This window comes from Vicugna pacos, chromosome 4 (genome assembly GCF_048564905.1).
Source record: "Vicugna pacos chromosome 4, VicPac4, whole genome shotgun sequence".
Classification (NCBI taxonomy): domain Eukaryota; kingdom Metazoa; phylum Chordata; class Mammalia; order Artiodactyla; family Camelidae; genus Vicugna; species Vicugna pacos.
This window is the reverse complement of record NC_132990.1, coordinates 32,740,276-32,752,369: the sequence shown is the minus strand read 5'-3', so window position 1 is coordinate 32,752,369 and position 12,094 is coordinate 32,740,276. Positions and strand designations below refer to the sequence as shown.

General features: G+C 45.4%; 1 protein-coding gene across 1 annotated transcript in view; it reads left to right on the top strand.

Moving 5' to 3' along the window:
* Positions 1 to 507: 507 nt before the first annotated feature.
* Positions 508 to 12,094, top strand: part of SLC1A1 (solute carrier family 1 member 1) — a 58,499-nt gene continuing 46,912 nt past the window's right edge. The window contains exon 1 of the mRNA XM_006208135.4: positions 508 to 909. Within this exon, the coding sequence (XP_006208197.2) occupies positions 819 to 909 (91 nt within the window). The 5' untranslated portion in view covers positions 508 to 818. The remainder of the gene's footprint in view (positions 910 to 12,094) is intronic.

Below are 12,094 nucleotides of genomic sequence, written 5' to 3'. Positions count from 1 at the left end.
AGCACTCTTTCTTTTCTCCTGGAGGTTTCAGGCTTTCTAGGCTACTGGCAAATGCTAGGCTGCAGTGGAGAAGCAAAGGGGACCCAAGACAGAACTCAGTTTCCCCCAACTCTTCACCACTCCAGAGCCGCACTAGCAATGGCCGGTGCGTAGAAAGGGGGGAGGGAGGAGGTGTGCAGGATGAAGTCCTAGCCAAAGGGGCCAGTGACTCCGCCCCTCTGGATTAGGGAGAACAGGGAACCCTAAATCCGAAAACCTTGCCTGACCAAAAAAAAACAAAACAGAACAAAACAAAACAAACAAACAAACAAAAAAAAAAACGCGAGAGGCTCCACACTACGGCCAGGGCGGGGCTCAGTAGTCCCAGGGTAACTCCAGGTTCCAGCCACAGTGCCGGAGGCCCGCCCACGCCTGCCGCACAGGGACCCCGGGCACACCAAGCACGCACCCACCTCCTGCCTCGCTCGGCTCGCCGCTCCTCCCTCTTTCCTCGCTGGTTGGCCCGGGCGCCGCAGAGCGCGGCGGCGGCGGCGGGAGGAGTCGGGCGCGCCCGCCACGCACAGCCACAGAGCTAGCGCGGGAGGCAGGCGCAGCGCGCGGTCTCAGGTGGCGGTAGCGGCGGTGACAGCAGCAGCGGCGACAGCGGCGGTTGCAGCAGCCAGCGCACACCCTCTCCCCAGTGCGGCCGCATCCCTCCTCCACTGCGCCGCGGAGCCTCCCGCGGTCCCCGGGTACCCCGGCCCCCGCGCGCGCGCGCGGCCGAACCCCACGCACAATAGCGGCCGCCTCTGCTGTGGTTCCGAGCTCCGACGTCCGCCATGGGGAAGCCGGCGAGGAAGGGATGCGACTGGAAGAGATTCCTGAGGAATAACTGGCTGCTGCTCTCCACCGTTGCCGCGGTGGTGTTAGGTGAGCGGCGTGGTGGGTGGGCGACGCGCGCACCCTCACGCACTGGGCATGGCGCTGGCGCACGCGGTGCCCGGGTCCCTCGGCGCCCCCTGGACCTCGAACACCACGCGGGGGCTTTCTCTGGAGGGTGTTGATTTCTGTGTGCGAAGAACAAAGCTCCTCAGGGACTCCCATTTGGGTGCTCCGCGAGCTGCGGGTTCCGGCTTTACCCAAACCGACCAAAGGGGCTTGCAAGGGGGACAGGGAAGCACATAGCTGTCGGTTCTTCCCGTATGGAAGCAAATGTGGTTTAATTTTTTAAATCCTATCTGCTCCCCCCGCCCTTTTTCTTGAACCACGCGTTGTCAGACAGTCGTGTTGTTGGACAGAGATTGAAGGTGGATGATGGTTCGCAGTTGGACTGCCTTAACCTCGGGGGTGACCAGGCCCCCGGGGGGAGTGAGGGTGTAGATGTAACAGTCTGTCGCTCACCCTGGGCAGTGGCTGGAAAGGTGCCTTCCCACGCGGAGAGCCGCTGCCCGCAGTGAGGCACGGAAAACCTGCCAGATTCGTGCTCAAATTCAGGGGTGTGCAGTTACAGCTCACAGGAAGTCAAGAAGATAGCTTTCAGATTTCTCCCTTTCCCACTCTGCAAATCTACCGAAGTAGCCTGCCTGAGCTTCCTTGCTCTCCACATCGCTTTAATATTGAAAGTAATTTTTAAGTCATATTTGCTTGGTTTTAAGCAAGGTGTGTTGACGTGATTTATTCCTCACAGATCAAAGGACTAGGTGGATGTATGAGCCATTGCTCAGCGGTATGAGTTGTTCCCACATAGACTCGGAAATTTCTGCCAGGTTGTATTTTACAACTTGGGCCCTGGGATGCTCTTCTTTGGGGTTGGAGCCAAGTCTTCTCCTTGCCTCTATGAGCTGGTAGGGATGGAGACTCCCAGCAGGTGAGGCTCCTTTGAAGTCACCATGTTCTATTTGGAAACTGAAGCTCAGAGAGGAGGGCAACCTGGGCCACTCCCAACCTCTTGCACCTTTCTTTCCAGCTGGTGCTTCTGAAAATCAGAATATTTGGTGTTGCCAGCTCCTCCTCTTGATGCCTTCCCCGCCAAAAAAAAAAAAAAAAAACTATGGAAGTTAATAGGATCCTCAGGTCCTGATCCTTGTGCAAAGTCAAGTCAGGTTTCTAGTAAATAAATAACATCCTGGAATTACCTTAACAGAAGCCATTTGTGGGAGGAAAAGAGAGCAGGGGAGCAAGTCTTGACTGCTTAACTCTTTCCCCCAAGAGCTGAGTGATTTGGGGTGTCTTTTAGGGGCGGGTTATCCAGCTCCATCACATTTTAAATAACAGATGCCTCAAAGAGAGTAATTTGATTTCCCTGTAGCCAAATAGATGAGATGGACTTTGTTAGCCTAGCAAGAAGAGTCCAGAATTACTTGTTAAATCCCATTTTAAGGATGATTTTGGGTAGACTGGTATTTCCCTCCTAATTCCCTGTGGAAGTGGAATGATTCTGCCTTTTCAGCTGTTGGGTTTTCCAGAGATAATGCACCTGTTAACCAAGTGTCACACACCAGTTTACCGATTTTAGTGGAGGCTGGTTTGGAAAAGATTCTGAACAGCTGTTCCCTGGTCTTTGGAACCTGTTGCATAAATATATCTTCAGGGTCAAGGGGAATAACATGTGTATTCTGCAGACATGGCTTTTGGTGTCAGATGGTCAATTTCCTTCAATTTTAGTGTCGGTCAGCCCCAGGAGCTTGATTCAGATGCTTTGCTCCAGAAACGAAAAACAAGGTATAAAAATTGTAAGTGCCACGCATTTGCCCATCCAGGAGCAACATAGGGAAGTCCATGAATGTTTCCGCTCCTGGTCTGAGAAGTGTTAAGCCTAGGCTAACCACAATGTTCCTGTCACTGTCACTTCCCAGGGTCCTCCTCTTTTCCTTCTTCTTCAGAGCCCTGGGCCTGAGTGCAAAAATCCTACCTCTGTGTAGCCTGTGCTAACTCGTTCTGGCTTAAACCCAGAAGTGAAATTCCAGCCAACTTATAACAGTGACGCTAAGTCCATCCATAAGCCCTTTAGGTCATGATAGTGAGTTTATTTTTATAACAGTCCTAACTGATAGAGAAAATCACAAGTGCTCTCATGCAGCCTTCTTTCTGAGCCTTTTAGCATGTGGATCTTAAGGAAGAAAGAACTGTTAAATGTATTAACTACCCTGACAGAATGTCATCTTCTGATTATAGCCATTGAGATGTTTGGTCCCTGCTGTAATTCAGCAGCCCTGACACTTTAAAATATTTTGATTTTTGAAGGGAGGGGCAAAGGTTTTTACCACCCAGCTTAAAGCCTCTGATTTGTCAAGACATCATGTGAGGGGAAATGAAATTAAGTCATCTTTATTCGGTGTAAAAGTTAATTCTTTTCATGGAAAAGGAGTGCTAAAAGCTAAATATTTCCTCATATTCTTATTCATGAGATAAAGGGATTGAATAGTTAAGTGACTATCTTTGTTAATTTCTGTGAAACCTTACAAGGTCTTGGATTTTCAGATAAGAAGCCCTCACTAAAATGTGATTTGAAACAATTTTCATTGCATTCATTACAGTTCTTATAGGCTTTTCCTCTGCTTCTGTCACATAGTATGAGCACAGAGCCTGGAAGCAGGAGTCCTAGATTTGAATTCTGATACTACCACCTCTACCATTTAGACAAAATCTCTGATTCTCTGGAATCCTCAATTTCCTCATCTGGAAAATAGGGATATAGGGCATTACCTCATTCAGTATTGGGGTTGATTAATATAATGTGAAAATACCTAGTTGTGTGACTGGCATATAATAAGCGCTCAATAAATGTTATTTTAAGGTTATTTGAATAATTTGATTATGAGGAAATTACTATTTTCTTAATGATAAAAGGTCTCTCTTCTACTTGGTGTTCGGCCTAGAAAACAGAGTCCTGATGATTCAAGTGTTTGGATGACATATTCTATCTTGGCGTAATTTGTTTCAGTCATTTGAAACATCTGATTTCCAGCTGATAGATTTTCAGGAAGGGAAATAGCTGTTGTTATTTACATTACAGAGCTGGCCTGCTTATTCATTCTAAATAACTTTTTCTTCAGAGCACCCTAGGAAGCAGTCATTTATAGATTCAGATTCCATTGTCTCAAGTCGAGAACAGTTCCTTCGTGTTCTTAGTGATACCCTCACCCAACCCAGCCTCACGCCTCCTAGGCTGGAACTCCTGTAACGTGTATCTGGAGGAGCTAAGTTGAGTCGAGGCGTATGCTCTCTTGCTCTGTGAAGCTCCTGAGGACAGGGGGCGGCTGCAGCTCAGGCTGGTTCCAGGCCCAGCCCCTTCACGGAGCCTTGCGAACCACGAAGTTCAGAATGTGTTTTGTTTTTGATGAAACCCATTTACTCTGGCATGTCCTAGGCTGGGTAGTGCTGGACCTTTGATCAGCTCAGCTTTGGAATACCTTTGCAGTAACGATGCTTAAATCATTCACTTCTTCTACAAATAATATTGAGTGCCTGCTCTGTGCCAGGGACTGTTCTGGAGCCAGGTAAACACAACAGTGAATAAAAACCTTGTCCTCGTGGAACTATGTTCAAGCGGAGAGAGGGAGACAGTCAACAGGGTAAATCAGTAAAGTACAATATAGAGGATATTAGTTGGTTAGAGTGTTCTAGAGGACATAATGCAGGGCAGGGCCGGGAGATTGCAGGTGTAAATGGGTGATAGGGAAGGCCCTGCTGAGAAGGTGACAATTGAATTGAGACTGGAAAGAGGTGAAAGAACACATGCACAGGTATCTGGGGAGATGCTGGCGTGTTAGAGGAAGCACATGGAGGTGGGGAAGGGAAGTGAGGAGAGAGGCAGGAGGCCAGGAGTGGGGACAGCAGTAGGATAGTGTAAGCTCTTATAAGGACTTTGACTTTTACTGGGAGTTGGGAAACCATTAAAAGGTTTTGTGCAGAACAGTGACATGGTCTGATTGTCTTTTAATCTGCCCTCCCTGGCTGCTCTTTTGAACACAGACAGCAGAGACATGGGTGGAAGCAGAGAGACCCGTTTAGGAGGCTAGTGACATTAACCTGCTACGTATTTTACTTATTACGCCTTTCTAATCTCATTTCCATCATGGCTAGTGAAATCTTAGGAAATGCTTATAGAACAATCAATGAAAAACTTTTGCAGCTATGAAGTAGGCATTATTGTTGTGCCATTATGTACGAGAAACCAAACTCAGAACAGTGCAGGACTTGCAGAATCAATCAGATAATAACTGGCAATAATGGGTCTTCCTGTACCTTTCCTTCCCCTCCTTCAGACTGCTTTCCTACATCTTGCTCCCCATCTCCCTGTCCCGTTCGGCCCTTGCCAAACCTCCTGGGAGCCATGGTGGTCTGGCTGTGTGCTGTGTTGTGGTAGGGAATGAGGGTTCTATAGTGTGCACTTTGAGCTGTCATTGCCCCTTTCTGCCCTGAGACTGAGAAGGGACAGACACACACCTCCACAGGACTCTCATCATTGCAGTGTGTACCTTGGAGGAATACTGCTCCTGTGGGATTTGCCAGATTGATTAGCCAGGCTGATCTCCACTCTAGGCTCAGACCCACCCTTGTATCTCTGTCCATGAGGCTGCCCTGCTATTCTTTCCACCTTCAAAGTCTGCCCTTCCTACTTTCAAACTAAGTGGCTTGGTGTGACTGGCACAGAGGGAGTGATTGAGGGACTTGGGAAAACAGAAAAAGCAAGACTGCCAAGGAGGTCAGGGCCAGATCCGAGAGGACCTGGAATGCCGTGCTTATGAGTTCAGATATGGTCCTGAGGATTAAGCTGGGCATGACATAGTCAGAGCTGTGCTTAGAGAAGATCACTGAGGCAGATGGATGTGGAAAATGGATCCAAGGAGGGCAATCTTGCAAGTGGGTGGAACACTCAGGGGATTACGGTCAAGGTCCAGGCAGAGAGAAAGAGAGAGAGCAGCAATGGAAGAGGACAGGAAAAGACAGCTCTGTGAGGTGTTCAGCAGGTTAACCTGGGGGTGGGGCTTGACTGGGTATGGCCCTCGGGAGAAGTGGGTAACTTGGAAAAGAACTTTTGTGCTCTCCCACTGTATAGAACCAATATCTACTTGGTATTTATTACTCTGTAGTTAGAATATATTCTGATTTTCTGCCTTCTCCTCTGACCTATGAACCCTTGGGGGAAGGAATTCTGTGTTACCCCTCTCCATACCTGTCACAATGCCTGGTGGGTTCAATACATTTGTTGAATTGTTGAGTCATTTATGATCCAAAGAGATAATAAGCATTTATCCTTGTCTATTGAATAAGTAAATAAGCCCTAAGCTAAGCTTAAATTCCGACACACATTCTTCTCTGCCTATTTTAGCCTCCTCTGATTTGCATCAGTAAGACAGATTAACACTTAATTTACATGTATTTGTCAAGCAGGTTAAACTTTTCTTTCTCAAAACTGGAGTATAGACCCCTAGAGGGCAAAAGCATTCCTATTACCCATAGCAGGCACTGGAAAATGAAAGGAGACCTGAAAGTAATGAGACTTTTATCTTAAATGCTATGTAAGAAAGTATATCTTATTAAGATGGCAGGAGGTTTGACTTCTAGTAGACCTTGAGCTTCATTATACACTCATTGTAGCATATCAGCATGATCAATAACATGCCCGCAGGCACCATGACAGTCCTAAGGCTAACTACAGAAGGTCAAAGAGTGGGTGGTGGCCCAATTCCTGGGAATCCCAGCCCTTTCCCCAGGGTAGTTAGAATGGTCCCACCTGTAGGCTTGTGAAGCTACCGAGCCCATGAAAACTGGCAACACCTCACCTGGCTGCCCTTTTTAGCTCCCTCCCCTTCTGTCTGTGGGGTGTGTACCTACTTTTACTTTAACCTGAGCACCCAACTCCCACACCTCTTTCCTTGCCTTTCTCTTGCCTTACACTCTATGCAGTATGTATCTCTCTAAATAAATCTACCTTTACTCAAAAAAAAATAAAAGTATATCTGATACTTAGACTCTCTGGATCTTTGTTTCTAATCAAAGGGAAGTGAGGTTTGAATTAGCTGGAAGAACAAAGAGATTTCATTCATGTGCCAACTCCCTTTATAGGCAGTGGACTGTCTGATGTGATATTTGTTGAGAAAGAATTGGAAACAAAAGTTCAGAAATTGATTACTGATGTCTGCCAAGGGCTTAAGATCAGAAAATTATGGCATGTGTACTACATACTTGTTCACCCTGGGTCAGAAACGCTCTCAAGTTTTTTCTAGGTTTAAGGTCCCTTAGCTCTATCATTGTATAGTCATTCCTCAGTTTATTGCTACAAGCCAGAGGAACTCTTCCATAGGGAACTAACGGTCATTATTGGAGGATAAAATGACCTTAATGTTGAATCAGTCATTCTATATCTGTGACTTGGAGTATAATAATGTAAATTGTGGGTGGGACTGTTACCAGGATAATGTTCTATGTCAGCCTTTGATTATTCATTACAACAGTAGTACAAGGTCTAATACACTTACGTTTCTATCTGTGTGTGTGTGTGTGTGTGTGTGTGTGTGTGTGTGTGTGTATCTATCTTGCATATATCTGCTTAATTAAGTACCTTAGAAAAAAGATCCTTTAGCTGAGTTGGCCCCAGTTTCACATATTGAAGAATTAGGGAAACAGTTTTGGGCTTTGAGTGCTTGGTGCTTTCATTTTTGAAACCAAATCAGAACCCACCACAGTGGGGGAATCACTGAAAATACTCTGATTTTTGGTTGATCAAGCTTACCCATCTGTCAAAATTTTGAGCAGCAAGAATAAGAAATAAAGGGAGCTTCAAATGAAGACACAAGAGGTAGAAAATTATGTGCCAAATCTGTACTTAGTGGAGTTCCTTATAGTAGTTCTGATGGGTAAAAACCCTGGGTTGGTCCAACAAGGTATAAATAAATAGGATTGAATTAACTCTTGGAGAGCACAGGCATGCTCATGTGAACGCTCACTTCTAAAGAGAGAAAGCTTTCCACATTAATTACTTGTGAGAAATTGTGATTACCTTTAACAGAGCTGAGACTGAAAATAGCCGTCCTGCAGGGAGCCTGTGACACGCTGGCCTGGTGCCAGGGAGCTCTGTTCGCCTGAGGACTGCGATCCCCCCCGTGTTTATGTCTTTGGACATGTGGGGTCACGTATACTGTGGGGTCTAGAGCACTCTCGAAGGAAAATGAACTCATTTGCGATGACATTGAGTGGCCCACTTAAACTCCCCTGCAGCAGTGTCTGTGAAAGTAGCAAGTGTTTTTAGTGGCCTTCCCTATTTTGAATGTTAAACATACATTTAATAGAAGACAATATTGGAGACAGTTACTATTAAGCCAATAATTCACTCTGGAGCTATAGTTGAGCACGACGAATAGATTTAGAAGGAGCTAATTCATTATACTTGCTGAGGAGACAGCTCTACACTGCAACAAAGAGTGCTCTGTTGTAATTAGTACACTCCACAGTAACACCTCTGTTAATGGAAAGGAAGTGTTTCGATGACTCACTCGTTGCCAGAAATGTTACTACCCTACGTTTGAAAAATATCTGCTGACTGCCTGTTCCATTACCAGAGGTAGAATATTTCCTTTCCAGCAAGTACTCCTGTGCTTTCTGGGATGGACAGACCTTGTCCCAGCTCACAGACACTTCATGCTGTGTGTCCTCGGTGATTCCTCTCCCAGGCCCAGCCCCAGCTGTGTGAGCCCTGGGCAGTGGTCCCCACTCCCCCAGCACAGGCAGGGCATTGTGCTTCGTTCTCTTTCACGAGACCCAGAACCAGCACTGAGGAGACCAGTCCCTCCCCACTCAGGCTAAGGTCTTTGTTCCCAGGGCCCTTCTTGGTCACAGAGTCCCTAACTGTGTCCACAGGCAGGACAGTGGTCACAGCAGATCTCCAGTGTGTCCAGGAAGGGTCCTGATCCGAGCATCATGTGACTCTGCTAGGTCTGCATTATTGAAGCAAAGTGATGGCCTTTGGAACTGGAACTTTGTCCAGAAATGGTCTCAGCGAGGGTCTGCATTGTGTGTTTATTCTTATGGCTGCCCTAATGATTTGGGCCCGGTGCTCTTGGGGTTAAAACTACCCTTACTCGACTAAGGAGGAAACCCTTAGACGAGAATGCTTAAAAAAAATAAATTTTTTTTCTTTCACTGTTCTGTTGCTTGAGAGTTATCTGGTTACCTATAATTCTGTAAAGAATTAAGTCTAAAAAAAAGCACCATCACCAGAAATGCCTAACCACAGAAAGCCTGATTTCTGAGCTTCTTCCAATTACTGGAAAATAAACTGATTCTGTTCCATTTCTGTGGCTATTTTACGTACTTAATTGTTTTCTGAGCCGCTTAAGCACTTCACAGGTTTCATATAGTATTCCCCAAAGCATGAGGCGGTGAGGGAGACACGTTTTCTCCCTTGAAGTTTTCTTTTCCTTGTGGTTAACCAGGCCTAATAGCTAATGTTTACTGATGGCTTGTTATGACTTTTATGCACATTATTTTCCCACTTGACCCTCAGCACAGTGAGGTAAGAAGTTTACTTATTTTACAGATAAGAAGACTGAAACTTTGTGACTGGGGTTACAGTCAGAGCTGGGATTTGCACTCAGGACTGCCTGACTCCAAAACTGAGGTTATTAACCATTAAGCACGGCTACTTCCTAGCAAACCTTGCTGCACCTAATTGCTAGTTGAGAGCATTCTTGCAGACTTCACTCCTGTACAGTAGCTAAATAAAGCTTAGTATCCTCCTTGCTCCATAACTTGTCTGTCTCTTGGCTTTTCTTTATCCTGTCCCTTAACTGGGGGCATTCCGCAGTGTTTAGTCTTCCATTCATCTCCCACATAAACTTTCCATTTGAACTTACTCTCGTGGTGCTTGTCCAAGAATTGCTTTCCCAGGGTGTGTTGTACTCCTGCCCGACAGCTTTTGCTCGTGTGTTTCACCCACTGTTATCCTACGCATCCTTGATGATGGATCTAATTTTATCATATAGCCTCCTCTGACTGCCATTTGGAGGTGATTTCCCTTCTCTGTGCTCTTATGACCCTTAATTTATATTCCCAAATTACACTGCATTTGAACCACTACTCCCAGCCCTGCCCTGTGGCAGACATCACTAACTGATGACAGCACTTTTTACCCCAGAGGTTTGTTATAGCCTCAGAATCCCCAACGCTGTCCTAAAGGCAACCACTGTTAATCAAAGGGAACTGTCATGAAAGATGAAAAGTATTGTCCATTTCTGGGAAAATCTATTCGTTTAACAACCAATTTAAATCAAACAAGTATTGGGGTTACTGGCAAGAGCTGCACAGTTGAAGTCTATGTCTTGTCTTAGTCTGTGAGAGGCAGTGTGTGCACAGAAACCACTAAATAAGCCCAAGCGTGGTAAATGTTGCAGGAAAGCTACAACGTGCCTTGGGCCTTCGAAGAAGAGAGGGAATCAAGAAAGACGTGAAATTGGGAATTGGAGGAGGAATGGCCTTGAGCAGCTGTGGTAGGATTTGTGGGCTTGAAGATTGAAAAGAAGACAACCCCAGGTAGAGATGATGATACAGTACAGGAGTCTTTGTCTTATGTCCAATTTCAGAATTGTACTTCTCTTTTTTGTCTCAGTTTTTTGAGAATAAAAAATGCCGTCTTGTATGGGTCTGTCACCCTTGTAGCATCTCACACTGCACCTACTTCATAGGAGATGCCCCCAAATATTTTTGACTGATTACAGAACCTCTTTCATTGAAGAAGTGACTATCCCATTGATCCCCTAGTTACCTTCTCATTCATATGGGTTTTTGAGTGAAGACCCAGGGGAACTCTTATCCAGTCCCGAGACACCTGAATTATACTTTCCTCCTAGTTAGGAAATCCCAGAAGAGCAAACCTGGTCACTAACAGTTCTGAGGCCATTTTAGCGTGCGCTCAGCGTGGCCCTGAAGTTCTCAGACTAGAGGACATCTCTTTACCCTGAGGAAGATCTGACTTTATCAGGAAACCAGCACCAGAACTAGCCAGATCTCCAGAGAATTCTTTGGACTGATTGTACTAATAGTTCCATACAACACTAAAATTGGACAGAATTCTAGAGACTGGAAGATCCACCTAGCTTCCCAATGCTGGGCCATGGCATGAAGGTGAATAATGCTTGGATGGTAGAATGTGGTATTTAGCATAGAATTTTTAAATGTGGTATTTAGCAACTCCTATGTCTTTTAGTGAATTTATTTCTAGATTTTCCACCTCCCTGCATCCTTTCACATCCTTGTCCAAATTCTGCCCATTTCTGTCCCTATCTGGAGATTATTTCTGTGAAAGAAATTAATTAGCCTGTCTGTGCTGTCTGTTCTAGTAGACCTTGAGCTTTAGCTGTTTGGATAAACACTAGACTTGGTCATTAAAGAGCCTGAAGATGGGTTTTTACTTTTTAATTAGCAAAAGTTAATTGTCAACCCAGAGATATAAAGGTCCATTTCTGCTTCCTTTTCATTGATTTCTTTCCTACACCAGGAGATTTTCCTGAGGTTTCATCACATAAGGGAGATTCTGGGGTTCACAGCGCAACAGAGATTGAGATCTTGTTGCCAACTCAGGACCGACAGACCCTGAGAAACATGTCCAGATCCCCTCTGTGACTGGTTTACCACCTGCATTGATTATTAGTATTTTCTAGTAATCTCTAACTAGCTTGTTTATTTTGAAGAAAAGAATTAGAACTTTACAGCTACCGTTGTTTAAGTAGAAATGATTGGTTAAATTTTGGTTACTTTATTAACCTCAACCATAAACATAGAAGAATGGATTTGTTGAATGTAAGATCTAGATCCTGAAGTTACCTGAGGTGCTGAGATTTTCATGGGCTTTGTGAATCCTGCTCAGGGCTCTGTGCTCTAGGGGGAAGGGTTGCTAGATTTCAGTGAATGGGGTTTGCAGCTTTGATTTTTTGCTTAGATGCTATGTCTCTCTCGCTCCCCTTTTACACCCTCCCCACCATCCCATGCCCCAGAACATCTGTTCATGAGGGCAGTACTGAGAGAGGAAACTGAAGGTCTCACAAGCATGAAACATTCCAAGATTCCAAGAGGAAACAAAATCCTCAAGCATTACTGTGAAAAGATTATATTCACC